At 47.1% G+C, this 19,321-nt stretch overlaps 1 protein-coding gene across 4 annotated transcripts in view; it reads right to left on the bottom strand.

Moving 5' to 3' along the window:
- Positions 1-19,321, bottom strand: part of LOC134966338 (Golgi integral membrane protein 4-like) — a 504,615-nt gene that overhangs the window by 179,206 nt on the left and 306,088 nt on the right. For all 4 annotated transcript variants that reach the window (XM_063943009.1, XM_063943008.1, XM_063943006.1 and 1 more), the window contains exons 7-9: positions 15,644-15,754; positions 11,615-11,860; positions 6,935-7,080 (exon numbers count right to left, since the gene is read on the bottom strand). In XM_063943009.1, the coding sequence (XP_063799079.1) occupies positions 6,935-7,080; positions 11,615-11,860; positions 15,644-15,754 (503 nt within the window). The remainder of the gene's footprint in view (positions 1-6,934; positions 7,081-11,614; positions 11,861-15,643; positions 15,755-19,321) is intronic.

Raw genomic sequence — 19,321 nt, 5'->3', positions numbered from 1 at the left:
ATCAGGGAGCACCACGTTGTGGCACCCTCCTGATCGGCTGTGTGCTCCTGTACTGTATGACAGGCGGCACACGGCAGTGTTACAATGTAGCGCCTATGCGCTCCATTGTAACCAATGGTGGGAACTTTCAGGTCAGCGGTGAGGTCACTTTCGGTCAACCGCTGACCTGAAAGTTCCCACCATTGGTTACAATGGAGCGCATAGGCGCTACATTGTAACACTGCCGTGTGCCGCCTGTCATACAGTACAGGAGCACACAGCCGATCAGGAGGGTGCCACAACGTGGCGCTCCCTGATTGGCTGAAGAAACCCACTTAGACATCAGTCAGAGTGGGTTTCTGGCATTCGGGGAAAGGGGTCCCATGTGAAAACATGGGTCCCCTTTCAGTTCGTGGTCGGGTATCCGTTTTTTTATTTTATCAAGTACGTGGATTACAAAAGGATTACAAGCAGAGGAGCCTTCAACCATGGATTATGTGAGTATAATTTTTTCTACAGGTACACCATGGATTCTACTGGAGAAGAGGACCGACCTGCGTGGGAACATAAGGTAAGTATGTGTATATGGAGGTGTGGATGGATGTATTAAAGTTATACTTTCAAGGTGTGTGTGTGTTGTCTTTATTGGGGTATTTTTTTAGTAGTAGTACTACAGGTACCAGCGGGCCCATTTTTCCGCCGCATGCTGGTACTTGTGGTTCTCCAAGTACCAGCTTGCGGGGGAGGCTTGCTGGGCCTTGTAGTACTGCTACTAAAAACAATATCAATCACTTTGAACAAAGGTTATCAGCCCCCCATTCGCAGCCCATTGGATGGGGGGGGACAGCCTCGGGCTTCACCCCTGGCCCTTGGGTGGCTGGGGGTGGGGGACCCCTTGATTGATGGGGTCCCCACTCCCCCAGGGTACCCCGGCCAGGGGTGACTAGTTGGATATTTGATGCCACGGCCGCAAGGCACTGTATAAAAGTGACCCCCGGCTGTGGCATTATCTGTCCAGCTAGTGGAGCCCGGTGCTGGTTTCAAAAATACGGGGGACCCCTACTCTTTTTGTCCCCCGTATTTTTGGAACCAGGACCAGGCGCAGAGCCCGATGCTGGTTGTTTAAATATGGGGGAACCCCTGTCCCTTTTTTCCCCATATTTCTGCAACCAGGATCGGCTCAAAGAGCCCGAGGCTGGTTTGCCTTAGGAGGGGGGACCCCACGCAATTTTTTTTTTGAAAATTTATAACATTTCCCCCCCCTTCCCACTGAAAAACATGCACGGATCTCATGGATCCGTGCATGCCTATACAAACACGGGATAAAAAAGCAGGTCTGGTTTTTTTTTAGCACTTTTTCACGATTTGTATTTTAGCACGGCAGTGTTTGGCTATTGTCGGCAGTGTTTGTGTTTTGCACTTTTTAGTAAATTCCCGATTTCTACCAAATTGCAGGCGTATTTGACCGATGGTGTATTGATTCGTGATTTTTTCCTAGGACTTCCAAAATATTACGAATGCCCTCATCACTGCCGTGATTTTTGCTTAGTAAATTACCGAGATGACACTTTGAAGAAAAAACGGCATCTCTGTCAAAATCGGGACCTTAGTAAATATACCCTACAGAGAGAGAAGGACACCAGCAAACACCTAGCTGTACATCCCCAGTGAGGCTGTCAGCTAACTATATTTCAGTAAACACTAACAAATTCTTTCCTAGAGAGGACCCAGATAGTGTACACTAGCGGTTCTCCCCCTTTTCTACACCCTGTACCAGATATCCAGCGTGGCTGAGGAATCAGGAAGTGCTGTGCGTACTGAGAATGGCTGCAGTAAGCAGAGGAAGGCACCAAAACTCCTCAGGTCCCGTGCTGATGTAGCTCTGGCACTGGAGCTAGTGTGATAGATTATACTGGCAAAAGCTCCATTTAGCTTAAAAACCTCACAACAAGTGCTAGTCAAAGCGTTTTTGTGCCAGTCTACACGGGGGGATCTTGGCAGGACTTCCCCCGGGAGGGTCCCGTATGGAGTGCCCGTGGTCAGCTGCACAGTGAACCGGGGGACCCCCTAGTGGGGCCCCCGGTGTGTACTCCCCACCATTGTCACCTTTAGGCAGCATTAGGGGCAGTGGCGTAACTAGAAATTTTTCTCCCCCAAGCCAAAAAATCCTTCGCCCCCCCCCCCCCCCCCATACACCCCGTAATTGGCACTAGCAAAGGTAGAAAAATGCGCGCGCCGCAGGCGCGCACTGGCAAAAAGGGGTGTGGCTTTGTCAAAATGGGCATGGCTTTGCGTGGAGGGCGTGGCATTGCAGGAAAAGACTACCTTATACCCCAGTTTTGCAACCTGCACGCCCAGACGTTAGCCACCACAGGAAAGAAAAATAATCCTGATTCATGCCCCTTACATTATTAGTCATTTTTCCTCCTTATAGTAATGCCCAGTATACATTATTCCACATACTGCAATGGCCCTTAGACATTATTCCACACACAATCAGTGATCGCGCTGAGCCAAAAAAAAAGTGGGTCCCAGGGACCATTCACTCTTAAAAATTGGGGTCCTACCGGTCTTTTTCTGGGTCCCATCGGAATGAAGGTTCTTATTAATTTTAATCTTGTTTGGACACTACAAAAGTGTTGCAAGATGGGGGGGATGGGGTGACAATGCTGCTGGGCTGTGTAGCATGCAGGACACCCTGCACCAGAGCTGTAACTAGACATTTTGGTGCCCTTAGGCAGAAAGTGAATTGGTGTTAGACCACTTAGACCATAAAGAACAGGTAGTGCGCGCCGTAGGCGCGTCGCAAAATTTTAGGGGTGTGGCTTCATAGGGAAGGGGCGTGACCACATAATAGTGTCAATTCACATTACACCACACAGTAGTGGCGCTTATACACATTGCACCAGGTAGAACCTCCTATGCACACTGATCCAGGTAGATCACGTCATACACTTTGCTCCAGGTACAGCACGTCATACACTTTGCACCAGGTACAGCACGTCATACACTTTGCACCAGGTACAGCACGTCATACACTTTGCACCAGGTAGAGCACGTTATCATACACATTGCATCAGGTAGAGCATGTTATCATACACATTGCCGCTAGGTAGAGCAAGTTATCATACACATTGCCGCTAGGTAGAGCAAGTTATCATACACATTGCGTCAGGTAGAACACGTTATTATACACAATGCGCCTGGTAGAGCACGTTATTATACACAATGCGCCTGGTAGAACACGTTATTATACACAATGCGCCTGGTAGAGCACGTTATTATACACATTGCACTAGGTAGAGCACGTTTTCATACACATTGCGCCTGGTAGAGCACGTTATTATACACATTGCACCAGGTAGAGCACGTTATCATACACATTGCGCCAGGTAGAACACGTTATCATACACATTGCGCCAGGTAGAACACGTTATCATACACATTGCGCCAGGTAGAACACTTTATCATACACATTGCGCCAGGTAGAGCACGTTATCATACACATTGCGCCAGGTAGAACACGTTATTATACACATTGCGCCAGGTAGAACACGTTATTATACACAATGCGCCTGGTAGAGCACGTTATTATACACAATGCGCCTGGTAGAGCACTGAGGCACATTGCAGTAACCACTCACTTATCACCTCCAGTTGCACGAAGGGGCCGTTTGACACAAGTGGCTCCGCCCCCAGCAGCAACTCACTGACACTCACCATTTTTTCTGACAGCACAGTGCAGTGAGTGCACTGGCACAAGTAGCCAGCCTGCGCCTGTAGTAGCCGCAGCCTGGAGGAGCTCTATGTGAAATCGCAAGCAGAGGCTGTTCTCTGGCAAGAAGGAGCTCGTCCAATCGCTTCCCCTGACCGGCTAGCCACTGCTAAATATACCGATAATCAGTTCCAACTGTGTCAAAGTAGTGGAGCCCCAGGTGCAATGGGAAAGTCAGTGTCACTGCACAGTTGTACTGATTACTGGTATATTTAGCAGTGGCCAGCCCGTCAGGGGAAGCGATCGGAGGAGCTCCTTCTTGCCAGCCTCTGCTTGCGATTTCACAGATAGCTCCTTCATGCTGCGGCGCCGGCTGGCTACTTGTGCCAGTGCACTCACTGCACTGTGCTGTCAGAAAAATGGTGTCAGTGAGGCCCTGACACTCTGAGCGGCCTCACATTGCACACACGGAGCTTGCAGCCCCCGGACATCCCGCATCTGCACCAGCTACTCCAGGTGAAGCGGGGCGATGCAGCACTGTCTACTGCTTACCTACAGCGGGAGCTGTGCAGCCCGGCCGGCTCCTGCTGGAAGGTAGTTGTCGGGTCTCGGTGGGGCGTTGAGCGGGTCCCGGGTAGGGGGGTGGCGGCGGGCAGATCCGGAGCTGTACTCCCAGTCGCAGAGGAGGGTGCTGGCGGCAGAGCGGCAGTGGAGCCGGATGAGCGGGGCCAGTCTGTCAGCCCTGCAGCACAGATTCATGTGCTGGCGGGGAGCAGGATTCAAAGCGGAAGATGCTGCAGGCTGTGATTGGATGGAGACTACAGGAGGTGATTGGCCGAGGAAACAGCCAGTCACCTCCTGCATTCCGCTGACAGGCTTAACACATGCAAACACATATTCAGATGAGCGCGTCCTGTGGGACCCGCTCATCTTCTAAATGTGAGTCCCGGGCGGCTGTTTCTGGGTAAAATACGCGCCATAGCGCGTTTTTGCGATCACTGACACAATATGCACACACCGTAATGCCCCCTACACATTATGCCACACACCGTAATGCCCCCGACACATTATGCCACACACCGTAATGCCCCCGACACATTATGCCACACACCGTAATGCCTGTGACACATTATGACAGGAATCGCAATGCCCGTTATACATTATGCTACACACTGCAATGCCCCTGATACATTATAGCACATACAATGTCTGTGACACAGTATGACACACACCACAATGATCCTGAGACATTATACCACATACCACAATGCCCGTGACATAGTATACAACACACCGTAATGCCAGATACATTATGACACACACTGCAATGTCCGTGATACATTATGCCACACACCGTAATGCCCATTACACATTAAGTTCTACAGTAAGGCTTCCAATTACTTTTAAATTACCTGCTCGTTGCCAGGGGTTTCATGCTCTTGGTTCCATGCACGGTGCCAGGATGTCATGCTCGTTGACAGGGGTTTCATGCACTGGGTGTCATGCTCGTTGCTAGGGGGTAGTGCTTGTTGCTAGGGCCGTGCTCCCAGTGCCACATATGCTCCCAGTGCCAAATATTCCCCCACAGTGCCAGGTATATGCACCCAGTGCCAGATATTCCCCCACAGTGCCAGGTATATGCACCCAGTGCCAGATATTCCCCCACAGTGCCTGCTTCCCCCCTCCCAGTGCCAGGTATATGCCCCCCCAGTCCCGGGTATATGCCCCCAGTGCCGGGTATATGCCCCCCCAGTGCCAGGTATATTCCCCCCCAGTGCCAGGTATATGCCCCCAGTGCCAGGTATATGCCCCCCCAGTGCCAGATATTCTCCCACAGTGCCAGATATTCCCCCCCAGTGCCAGGTATATGCCCCCAGTGCCAGGTATATGCCCCCAGTGCCAGGTATATGCCCCCAGTGCCAGGTACATGCCCCCCCAGTGCCAGTTATATGCCCCCAGTGCCAGGTATATGCCCGCAGTGCCAGATATCCACCCCCAGTGCCTGCTTCCCCCCCAGTGCCAGGTATATGCCCCCAGTGCCGGGTATATGCCCCCCCAGTGCCAGGTATATGCCCCCAGTGCCGGGTATATGCCCCCAGTGCCGGGTATATGCCCCCCCAGTGCCAGGTATATGCCCCCCCAGTGCCGGGTATATGCCCCCAGTGCCAGGTACATGCCCCCAGTGCCAGATATTCCCCCCCAGTGCCAGGTATATGCCTCCAGTGCCGGGTATATGCCCCCCCAGTGCCAGGTATATGCCCCCCCAGTGCCGGGTATATGTCCCCAGTGCCAGGTACATGCCCTCAGTGCCGGGTATATGCCCCCCCAGTGCCAGGTATATGTCCCCAGTGCCAGATCTGCCCCCCCAGTGCCAGGTATATGTCCCCAGTGCCGGGTATATGCCCCAGTGCCTGCTCCCCCGGCCCCCCCCCCTATGTGTTGGAGGGACACGAGCGCATCGCGCGTCTCTCCTGTGTCCCTCCTGGCTCTCCCCCGGCTGGTCTAATAAAGGAAGTGCCGTTCGTGAGCCAATCAGAGCTCACGAACGGCCGGGGGAGAGCCAGGAGGGACACAGGAGAGACGCGCGATGCGCTCGTGTCCCTCCAACACATAGGGGGGGGCCGGGGGAGCAGGCACCGCAGGGAGGGAGAGGAGATCGCAGATTGACATGCGGACGCTCGTCCGCATGTCAATCTGTTCTAAATCAGTGGCGCCCCCGCAGCCCCTCGCCCCCAAGCCATCGCGAGGACTGCGGGGGCAGTAGTTACGCCACTGATTAGGGGTGTGCTGTGTGCTGCGGCTGTGACAGCCAAGGCGCAGTGCCCCGCTGAACAACAACCCCTCAAGACGGTGGTCCTGCAGCGGGGAAGCGGCTCTGCACCAAGTAAGGCCGGTGACCGTCCCCCCCCTAACTCCCACGGTGCTGGTATGCTGTTGCCCAAACAGCAAACTGAAAATAACAAACAAAGAAATTGAAGAAAACTCTCTAGAGCTCAGAGATGTGCATCCTCTCCTGAGGGCACTTTTTTCTAAACTGCCTGTGGGAGGGGGCATAGAGGGGAGGAGCCAGCACACCCAGTTGAAGAAATTTAAAGTGCCCTGGCTCCTTTGGACCCCGTCTATACCCATCGTACTATATCCCCAATATCCCTTATGGATGCTAGAGAAAAAGATACAATAAACGTGAAGATCTGAGTCAGTGTGATAAGCAGAGGGAAAGACAAGGACTGAAACACTCACCTGTGAACTGGCACGTGTTCATTGGCAACAAGAACATTCACAGTCTGTGCCCGATTATCTCCTGGCTGGTCATGACCAACTTCATTCTCAAGTCCCTGGTCCTGCGGCGGCTGCTGAACATGTGGTAGCACAGCGCGGTTCCCAGCCTGTAAATCGTAACCCATAGACAATTACCAATAAAAATTAGTTCAGCTATAAAGAATATGTAATAAATGAAGCATTTTTCACTTATATAAAATTTTCCTATGAGCACTGAAGTGATGACACCAGAAATCACATTTAACACATATATCGTTAACAGGAGGATACACATACTGTAAATAATTATCCATTATGTAGAGGTGTCCTCATACACCTATCTTCCGTTTGCCATATAGCACGGCAGGCATAACGTGTCTAATACGCAGCGCCTGGACTCAGCATGGTGTATTTAGTTGCAGCATAAAGTAGAAACATGGGAGAGTGTAACAGTACTTTCCGTCCACCAGATGTCACCGCTCCCAAACTGCACAGTGCATGTGTCAAACAGTCAATGTAGTGAGATGACACTTACAGTGCAAGGCTACTTTATGTTTAAATACGGTGCTTTTCGGATTCCTTCTGCAATGTTCTCCAATAGAGACACTATACTATAGAAGTCTCTGTTGTGCTTCCTATTATTATTACTTAAGTAAAATTATTTATTGCCTTACATACAATATGTGCAAGAATTTCCACATTTATCTGCGACATTTATCGAAGCATTGTGAGACAATTCTGGACTGATGGAGTTCTCCCTACGTACATTTTCCACAGAAATGAACTTGGCATCTGCGACAATTTACATAACTATGGAGGTTAAGGTTTGTTAGCAAACCAAAAAAGCAGACTAATGGGAAAAACCACCAGGTGAGGCAGGTGTTACATGTGCAGAGAGCTTTATATTTATGGTCACATAACTACATCCCAGGGGCACACGTGTATCCATTACTGATCTCCTAGTGGGTGCACAGGTGTTTCCATTACTGATCTACTAGTGGGTGCACAGGTGATCCATTACTGATCTCCTAGTGGGTGCACAGGTGTTTCCATTACTGATCTACTAGTGGGTGCACAGGTGTATCCATTACTGATCTCCTAGTGGGTGCACAGGTGTTTCCATTACTGATCTACTAGTGGGTGCACAGGTGTATCCATTACTGATCTCCTAGTGGGTGCACAGGTGTTTCCATTACTGATCTACTAGTGGGTGCACAGGTGTATCCATTACTGATCTCCTAGTGGGTGCACAGGTGTTTCCATTACTGATCTACTAGTGGGTGCACAGGTGTATCCATTACTGATCTCCTAGTGGGTGCACAGGTGTTTCAATTACTGGCTGCTGCTTTTTAAAAGACCCACAGGTGTTGCAAATTATTTCACTTGCAATACTGTGGAGATCTGTAAAACCTTCACAGTTAGGGGTCCCTGAGGACTGGAGCTGGAAACAATGGAGTTTGTATAATGCAGTGTGAGAACACTTTTAAAACCCTGCTGCAACACCATTTGCGCAAGCACGCCAAGGTCAGGAGTACACCCATCTCTGCCCCCTCCAGAGAGCTGCTTATGTGGTTTTTTTCAACTGCCATTTAAGGTCCACGCTGAAGTTGTACATCCATACTGCACACCCACTGTAATCGCATGCTTGTTTATCTCGTGTGACTCCACGCCCATTCTAGCTCCAGTCTCAGCTACCGCGTCATACATACAGTAGTCTCAAGTCACATTTAAAATGCAAGAATCACAAATTAAGCCACAAATTGCAAATCGCGTTTTAGACTGACTAAATGAGGCACTGTGGGCCTTAATCAGAGGTGGACGATAATGCATGTGTGGCTGCGTCTTTTTGCGGAGTTGCAGCGGCAATAATATGCGAATGCTAGTCTCTTGTGTACTAGCGTGCGCCGGACTGTGCACACCCAGAGAAGCTCACTTTAATGCCCAATGACAGTGCAACCCCACAGGTGGCTCTGCACACTCCACCATCAGCGCGCCCTTGGAACTTGCAGCAGCCTAAGGGCAGACAGATGGGTGACACAGATGGGGTAGGCCCATACTTGCCTACCTGACCCTCTCCATGAGGGAGAAAATGCTCTGTTCCTGGACTTTCCTGGTAATGTATGATTGCCATCACCTGTGGTGAGCTAGGTAATTGATAAGAAAGGTGTTTCACCACAGGTGATGGCAATCATACATTACCAGGAAAGTCCAGGAACAGAGCATTTTCTCCCTCATGGAGAGGGTCAGGTAGGCCATAGGTTCTCAAACTCGGTCCTCAGGACCCCACACAGTGCATGTTTTGCAGGTAACCCAGCAGGTGCACAGGTGCATTAATTACTCACTGACACATTTTAAAAGGTCTACAGGGGGAGCTAATTATTTAACTTGTGATTTTGTGAGGAGACCTGCAAAACATGTACTGTGTGGGGTCCTGAGGACTGAGTTTGAGAACCTGTGGGGTAGACAGTGAGCGTGGATCAGAGGGTTAGGATGAGATTAGGCTGGGTTTGGTGAAGATGTTCCTTTCACTGGTTGGGTGTGGTATAGTAGATATACAGTCGGTCTACAGTCATTAGGCTGACCCCATATGATCAACATACACAAGGTCGGCATTGACAAAAGGTTGACATATAAAAAGGTCGGCATGAACAAAAGAAAATGACACGGGCAAAAGGTCGACAGGACAATGGTCGGCACACTTTTTTTTTGCATTTTTGGTGTTAGTGTGGATAGTTTTTCCATCTGGGACCACCAAGTGTAGAAACGCACCTCGCCGCAGGCACACTTCGTTTGCCTTGTCCACAAACCATAAACTTAAACATGTAACAGATAGGAGACGTGGCAACCTCAAGAGATAATTTATTCATTAAGAAGTGGCGTATGTTAAAAAGAATGTCACCTTCAAAATACTGTGCAACACGCAGTGCCATATGTGTTGACCATTGCCACGTCGACCTTTTGTCCATGTCAGCCTAATGCATGTCAATCATATGGTGCAGATGTATTGACTGTCGACCTAGACATTGTAGAGCTATAGTCCAGATCCCCACTGTTTCGCTGGCTGAATCAGTGTGTCCTTGCAGCTTCTCTCGTGCTGTGGCAGGTCTGCCAGTTATATAGCCTCCCCCCACAGGTGTCCACGACGCTCTCCTTGCTTGTCCTCGAGCACTCTCCCTAATTGCCCTCCAGTCCTGGCACATGCACTCCCCCTAACTGCCCTCCAGTCCTGGCATGAGGGCACCTAGAAAATTCTATAGACAGTCATTACAACAACTTGTCCCACTACACAAAAATCCCATTGCAGATATCCATGAACCCCATAACCATTAACAATTTATCTAGATATTATTTACCACATTTCTGCTTATATTTTGATCATATTAAACATATTTACAGGTAACCATAGACCAAGATTACATACAAGTGTGTAGACCAGAGGCGTTTAAAGAGAGGAGGAGGCCCCGTCTGCAGCCTCCTCCGCCTGGGCCCCCTCCTCTCTGCTGGCAGCACTGTAGAGTCTGAGCATTAGAGGGCCCAGACTCTACTATGCATGCGCAGATCTCAGGAAAATGGTGCAGGGATATTATCCCGGTGTTCTGCGCATGCGCAGTAGAGGAAATTATGCAGTGCTGCTGCTGTCAGCGCAGGACTCCGAAGGGGTAAATATTCAACAAATGGGTGCTGTGTGTATGGTGCAGACAACACACACAATGCAGCCATTATAAATACGCAAGTGGTGTAGACACATACTTGCACTTACTAAGAAGGGGCATCTTTATGGTAAATCAGGTTCTCATTATAACCCTTCACATAAAATAATAAACCATTTAGAGATTCAAATCTTCTGTGCCACTCCCCTCCCCCCCCCCCCCATCGCGCCCGCCGGCAGTATTCAAATGTTGCTGCCGATGGGTGCGATATCAGCATTTCAGCTCACCACCCCCAGAAGGTGGGGAGCTGAAATGCACGAAAAGTGACCCGTTTGGATGCCCAAACTGTACTTTTCACGATCGCGCCCATGTCTTTAGTCGGGTTTAGCTGCTTTACGCAGCTAAGCCCGTCTCTTATGGGCACGATCAGCGCAATAACGGGGGTCATTAGAATATCGCCCAGCGATCTCCCGTCACTTTAGACGGGAGATCGGGGGCAATAACACATTTGAATCCCGCCCTTATTCTACTACTCACTACATTTAGACGCAAACTCTAGTTGTACTTGAATTCCCAAAATGTCCCCAAAAGGTAAGACTTAATACAATTAATATACATACACAATTGTCTCACTTTTAATAGTAACAGCAGGAATACACATAACGGATGTCAGTGACTAATCTTCGCCAGTAGCTGGAAAGCTGCTCTTGAAGTTCTCTCTAATCTATAGAAAACCACAGGAATGATGACATTACGTTTTCAGTGGGGGCAGGATGGGATGTGACCGTCGCCTACACATAGCTATATAGAACACAGCTCATGGACAATATAAAACCTGGGGAAATGTATGGCTCCCAGACACAGCATATAAGGATGTGCAAGCCATGAGCTCCTTAAAAAACAGCCTTCTGTGTTTTCCTTATTTCAAATGATGAGATCTCTCACTTTGTTTCCCTGTAAAAGAACAGCAAGCAGAGAAAAACCATTTGCTACAGGACAGGCTGTGCTTTACCTCTTTGTGGTCTTGGAGACTATTAACTGTCCGGGTGAATCTTGCTACATGGCTGTCATTCTGTGACCCTATTCGGGGGGCTGCCATGTGCACAGGAGAGCTACGAAGGAGAGACTTTTCCCATGATGCAGGTTGAGCTTGTGAAAATCTCTTTGCATGTTGGGTAGAAACTCCATGGATGTTTTCCACCAGCTTCTCTCTTCCCAGTGTGCTCCGAGGCACCTGTGTGTTACGTCCTTTAATATCCTAAGGAGGAAAATAGGAGGAGTCAGACAGCTGAGGCAGCCGAAATACAGCGCACGCATACTTCAAATCCAGTCTGTACAGATGTCACTGTGCATCTGGTGGAATAGAAACACAGAATTTGATGGCAGATAAAAACCACTTTGGCCCATCTAGTCTGCCCTGTTTTAACCTCAACCCTATTTAATAATGTCCCATGTGTCTCTAGTATAGATAGAATGGGCTTCACAGCTTCGAGATAAGCCGACAGTACCACAGTTGAATTATGAAAACCATAAAAAGGCAAAGGGAAGGATGTACTAAAGGGATAATGCGACCAAAAACCTGACAACTAACATTTACTGACTTTGTCCGCATTTCCCATATGTTCCCTTATCTGCAAAAACAAACAAACACACACACACACACACACACACACACACACACACACACACACACACACAAATAAAAAAAAGTTTGCCTATTTGGGGCCTAATGGACCAATCCGGAACGGAATTTAACTACTGTAACAGTGGTGTGCCTTCAGATGAAGTTATACTGTAGGTATCGTCATGACACACATTCATAATGCGTTATCTAACAGAAGCTATCTAATATCCATTTAATCCGGAACACCTATGATTTACACAGGTTCTGTTGTGGATTGAAACCAGGTGAATGCAGGCTTGAATATAGCCAGGCACAGAACCTGTGTAAATCATAGGTATCAGAGATTAAAGGGATATTATGGCAAACCTAATTATACAGTGGATATGAAAGACAAATCCAAATGTCACAATCACAAGCTTAATGTATAGGAACATAATTTAACTCGTGCTTTTAATTTGTGATCCTCGAGAGTTATAACTATTGGAATATAAACATTGTGAATTTTGTGTGGAATAACAATGGGACTATTCTTTTGTTAAATCAGAAACATGGGAGCCCAAGGTTATACACAACTGAAGTTGCTCAAACAATTTATACCTCATTACAGACAGTCCAGTAATATAAAGCGGGACTGCAATTATAAGCCCACAATACATATCTATTAAAAGGAACTATTTAAGGAACTATTTAATGTCAATAACGTACAGCCACATTTCTCTATCAATTCCAAAGACCTTGGTTTGACTGTTAATGTGGTGATGCAGCCACACTGTTTGTTCTCTCGGATTTTAGCAGCTCTGGTCACATCTGCCCAGCTACAGTATGGCCATCTTAACAATGAAAATAAAAGCTCTAAGACGTAGGGGGAGGTGTACTAAGCAGTGAAAAGAGTGGAGAAGTGAGCCAGTGGAAAAGTTGCCCATGGCAACCAATAAGCATTGAAGTGACATTTATAATTTGCATATTATAAAATTATACAGAGCAGCGGATTGGTTGCCATGAGCAACTTCTCCATTCTTCGCTGATTGGAACATCCCCCCTTAAACATAGAGCTTCACATTAATGGCTACTCCCACAGCTCATGAGTTTGAGCAGTACAGATTGTAACTTGAGACAAAAAACGCTTTTCTCTTATGACTTATCCCTCCCCTTTAACGTCTCTTTGGAGGACACCCCCTAATCCCACCAGGGTTTTCTGATAAATGGGCTGCCCCCTGACTATCAGCCGGAATCACCTGTTTTATGCACATTGCTGGACACTCAGCTCCCTCCACTTTTGCAGGTTTTCAAGAACGCTATAACCTCCCCGCCGCACTGCACTACTCTTATCTGCAGATCCACCATTTTGTCCACACTCACTGCCACTCTAGACCCTTTCGCCAACCTTCCTTTTTTGAACGCCAATGTCTATACTCGGTTGTAGTGGTGCCATCTCTGTGCTATACCACTCTATTCTGTCCCCCAAACCACCCCACAAAGAATCTTTCGAAACTGCCTGGGAATGTGACCTTGGCATACAGTTTGACGAGAAGAATGGTCTCGTATCCGACACCGGATCGCTAAAGCCTCCATTAATGATGGCATCAGGGAAACGGCATACAAAGTATACACCCGTTAGTACTTGACCCCTGATAAACTTCATCGTATATATACCCACACTCCTCAGCCCAGTGCTGGCGAGGCTGTGGCATGGTAGGCACCTTTTTCACATTTGGTGGGAATGCCTGGTGATCCAACAGTTCTGGAGCATGGCGATAACCCTTATGGTAAATGTTACCTCCTGTTCTGTGCCTATGGATCCATCGATACTCCTTCTCCACATACCCCTTCGTTTGGTGTTAAGGACAGAGAACAAAGTACTCATTCATATCTCCAACACTTCTACAATCCTGATTGCCAAATCAGAGCGCCCTAATTAACATACTGTGGTACGTTTCCTCCTTGGAATATATCACCTCCCTCCTCAACAACACTGTACCCATGTACCATCAGGTGTATGGGACTCTTGGTACACTTTTCACTCTTCTTTGCCTGGTGCTCTTTCCTTACCCTTTTCCTCCTCCTCCTAGCACCTCCCCCCCCCCCCCTCCCCCCACTCCCCTTTCTTACTGGTCTTCTCCTTCTTGGCATTACTTAGTCCATCTTTTTTTCAGGTTTCCCTTTTCCTCCCAATTCTACTTTTCCTATTTCTCTCTATCATATTTGTCATAAAACATTTTTGTGCTTTTTTTTTTTTAGATAAGTTTCCTCTTTTGTTCTCTCTTTTTTTCCCTTTCTTCTTTGTTACATTATACTATCAGTCTGACAGAGCTTAATACATCCTCCTGTATCGTTTTATTGCCAAACTGTTCAATTTTTCCAATTGTTGTTCCCTGCGACTGGACATGCTCTGTACATTGTGTTCCAATTGTAATGTTGACCCCCCCCCCCCCCCCATTCCAGTCATGTATTGCTCCTTTTGTTGAAATAAAATAAATAAAATAAAAACTTGAGACAAAATGTGATTTTCACAGTGTTTCAATTATAAACACAGGCACACACAATCAGAGACACAGAACTACAAGCGCACACTGTATATAAGTGTATTTGGTGTATTTTTGCTTTCCATATAAAACCACTAGCTGGTTTACCATATTACAAATACGGAGGAATTTCCAAAACGTCTCCCTTTATTCTTTATCAATAAGAAAACATATGTAATAGTCACCTCTTAGCAGGTGGTGATGGGAAAAAACAAGATCACAAAAAAAAGTAAACAAATGTTGTAAGGGCAAAAGTATATCAGTACAGTACTGTATACACTGTATGCTGGATGAGTGGGCCGATTTAGTGCACCCAATACAATTTCAAACAGCAATACTGTTGCAGCCAACACACACTTTCATCTGACTGACCAGTGAGTGTCCAAACATACTCATGTAACAGATAGGAGACATGACAACCTCAAGAGATAATTTATTCATTAAGAAGTGGCGTATGTTAAAAATAATGTCACCTTCAAAATACTGCGCAACACGCAGTGCCCTGGATAAATAAAATGAGGACTCACCTACTCTATTAGTGCACTTTAAACACACAGGGTTATTTTAAATATAAGTTAGAAGGACAAAGACACTTTTGGGACCAAAAAGTGACAAGCGTCTGCATTAATACAGGAAACATAGGCAGGAATTAGCAGCATCATGTGACAGCGATTATATGATCGTTCTGCATGTTATTCTTTAGGACCAGAATAAGCATGACATTATTTTGCGGTGTTATTTATATATATATTATTATTATATATTATTCTGCTATCATCTAGTTCAGTATAGGTCTCCTGTATATGTTCCATATGTGTGCTCTACTATGCAATGTCTCAGCCCTAGTGTTTGATGACAGTGGGGAACTTCTGGAGATTACTTAGTCACCAGTTACCTTTTTATTGGTTGCCAGAAATTGCAGGTTCTGCGAGTCAGTTTTGGGGTCTTTAAAACTTGGCATTTTCTTTAACGTGTCTTTGAGCTGGCGGAATTCCTCAATCTGGTCCTAGGAAAAGAAGCACAGATTATTACAGGAGTTTACTACCTGGGAAGGGAGCTAGTTATTGTGGCCAACTAGAGAACACATCCCCATAGATATTTCAAGTATACTAGTTAATGTAATACAGCGTTTCCACGAGAAAACTGGAATGAAAGCCGGGTGAGGATCCCTTAACGCGTTTCTCCGTCCTATGCTCGCAAGTGAGAGCACACCTGTATTGAGTAATTAAGTGGCTATTTCCATTGGAGGATGATGTACTTAAATAGAGGTGTGCCAGTGATAAAACTACCTTCTGAGGAAACCGTCATAAAGCACAAGACGGAGAAACGCGTTAAGGGATCCTCACCCGGCTTTCATAGCAGTTTGCTCGCGGAAACGCTGCCTACCACCGGACAACGATCTCCCTCTGTAACATCGATGCTGTACTGTGTCGCTGCCCGACTGATGTCTCATATGTAATACTACTCTCCTTGTTGATACGGACTCTGCACTGCACTCGGATCAGGTAGTCACTATCCGGATACTTACTATTAAACACCGGAGTGCAAGCTATATGCAACCTGTGTGTGCAACTGTTGCCGATATGGATAGAGTCTAGAGGACTGTGGACATAATTTACTCTTAATTAAGAGACATCTTGGGCTTATCAGTAAAAACAGCACAAGGTCTGATAAGAGGTGGAGCACGGCGTTGTCCTGTAAAAATACTGGTGGACTAAGTTAACTTTGGCAGCAACATATACAATTAATTATATCCTAGGATACTTTGTTCTGGATTATATATAATTGGCTGGCTATACTGGTATTTTAACAAGGGTGCTTTTTATATGTAATATCGTAATTTTCATGTTTCAACCTTTTTAAATTGTGAATATATAATAAATGTCCTAATCGTTAAGCGCTCTCTTTTTATATATTCAAATTCTTGTTGTAAACCCTTTCAGATTACTGCGTTGGGAGCTGCATACGATTGGCTATAAGTGATCAGCACAATCTTATATTTTTATTTTTTAAAATATTTATCTGTTTTATATATCTCTTTTTGCACCCGAATTATTCTTGGGACGTACGGGTGTGTGTGCGCGGACACCGGAGGCTTGCTGCTGTTGTGTGCACGCACCCAGCCATGTGTCTTTTGAATTCCTATATACTTTCTAAAACTCCGAAAACAATGCAAAGGAAGCACTTTCACACGGAGGAAATATGTTGTTTTATGGCTGGGGAGGATATTGCAAAAGTAAAGTAAAAAAAATAAAATTATATATATATATATATATATATATATATATATATATATATATATATATAATAAGAATTTACTCACCGGTAATTCTATTTCTCGTAGTCCGTAGTGGATGCTAGGAACTCCGTAAGGACCATGGGGAATAGCGGGCTCCGAAGGAGGCTGGGCACTCTAGAAAGATTTATGACTACCTGGTGTACACTGGCTCCTCCCACTATGACCCTCCTCCAAGCCTCAGTTAGGACACTGTGCCCGGACGAGCTGACATAATAAGGAAGGATTCTGAATCCCGGGTAAGACTCATACCAGCCACACCGTACAACTCGTGATACTATATCCAGTTTGACAGTATGAAAACAACTGAGCCTCTCAACAGATGGCTCAACAATAACCCTTTAGTTAGCAATAACTATTTACAAGTATTGCAGACAATCCGCACTTGGGATGGGCGCCCAGCATCCACTACGGACTACGAGAAATAGAATTACCGGTGAGTAAATTCTTATTTTCTCTGACGTCCTAGTGGATGCTGGGAACTCCGTAAGGACCATGGGGATTATACCAAAGCTCCCAAACGGGCGGGAGAGTGCGGATGACTCTGCAGCACCGAATGAGAGAACTCTAGGTCCTCCTCAGCCAGGGTATCAAATTTGTAGAATTTTGCAAACGTGTTTGCCCCTGACCAAGTAGCTGCTCGGCAAAGTTGTAAAGCCGAGACCCCTCGGGCAGCCGCCCAAGATGAGCCCACCTTCCTTGTGGAATGGGCATTTACAGATTTTGTCTGTGGCAGGCCTGCCACAGAATGTGCAAGCTGAATTGTACTACAAATCCAGCGAGCAATAGTCTGCTTAGAAGCAGGAGCACCCAGCTTGTTGGGTGCATACAGGATAAACAGCGAGTCAGATTTTCTGACTCCAGCCGTCCTGGAAACATATATTTTCAGGGCCCTGACAACGTCTAGCAACTTGGAGTCCTCCAAATCCCTAGTAGCCGCAGGCACCACAATAGGCTGGTTCAGGTGAAACGCTGACACCACCTTAGGGAGAAACTGGGGACGAGTCCTCAATTCTGCCCTATCCATATGGAAAATCAGATAAGGGCTTTTACATGATAAAGCCGCCAATTCTGACACTCGCCTGGCTGAAGCCAAGGCCAATAACATGACCACTTTCCACGTGAGATATTTTAGATCCACGGTTTTTAGTGGCTCAAACCAATGTGATTTTAAGAAACTCAATACCACGTTGAGATCCCAAGGGGCCACAGGAGGCACAAACGGGGGCTGAATATGCAGCACTCCTTTCACAAATGTCTGAACTTCAGGTACTGAAGCTAGTTCTTTTTGAAAGAAAATCGACAGAGCCGAGATCTGTACTTTAATGGAGCCTAGTTTTAGGCCCATATTCACTCCTGCTTGCAGGAAATGTAGAAATCGACCTAGCTGAAATTCCTCTGTTGGGGCCTTTTTTGCCTCGCACCATGCAACATATTTCCGCCATATGCGGTGATAATGCTTTGCCGTAACATCTTTCCTGGCTTTAATAAGCGTAGGAATGACTTCTTCCGGAATACCCTTTTCCTTCAGGATCCGGCGTTCAACCGCCATGCCGTCAAACGCAGCCGCGGTAAGTCTTGGAACAGACAGGGCCTCTGCTGTAGCAGGTCCTGTCTGAGCGGTAGAGGCCACGGGTCCTCTGAGAGCATCTCTTGAAGTTCCGGGTACCACGCTCGTCTTGGCCAATCCGGAACCACGAGAACTGTGTTTACTCCTCGCTTTCTTATTATTCTCAATACCTTTGGTATGAGAGGCAGAGGAGGGAACACATAAACCGACTGGTACACCCACGGTGTCACTAGAGCGTCCACAGCTATCGCCTGAGGGTCCCTTGACCTGGCGCAATATCTTTTTAACTTTTTGTTGAGGCGGGACGCCATCATATCCACCTGTGGTTTTTCCCAACGGTTTACCAGCATCTGGAAAACTTCTGGATGAAGTCCCCACTCTCCCGGGTGGAGGTCGTGTCTGCTGAGGAAGTCTGCTTCCCAGTTGTCCACTCCCGGAATGAACACTGCTGACAGTGCTAGAACATGATTCTCCGCCCATCGGAGAATTCTTGTGGCTTCTGCCATCGTCATCCTGCTTCTTGTGCCTCCCTGTCGATTTACATGGGCGACTGCCGTGATGTTGTCTGACTGGATCAGCACCGGCTGGTGTAGGAGCAGGGATTTTGCTTGACTTAGGGCATTGTAAATGGCCCTTAGTTCCAGAATATTTATGTGAAGGGAAGTCTCCTGACTCGACCATAGTCCTTGGAAGTTTCTTCCCTGTGT

This window comes from Pseudophryne corroboree, chromosome 10 (assembly GCF_028390025.1).
Source record: "Pseudophryne corroboree isolate aPseCor3 chromosome 10, aPseCor3.hap2, whole genome shotgun sequence".
NCBI classification, from domain to species: Eukaryota; Metazoa; Chordata; class Amphibia; order Anura; family Myobatrachidae; genus Pseudophryne; species Pseudophryne corroboree.
This window is presented reverse-complemented; position numbering and strand designations above follow the sequence as displayed.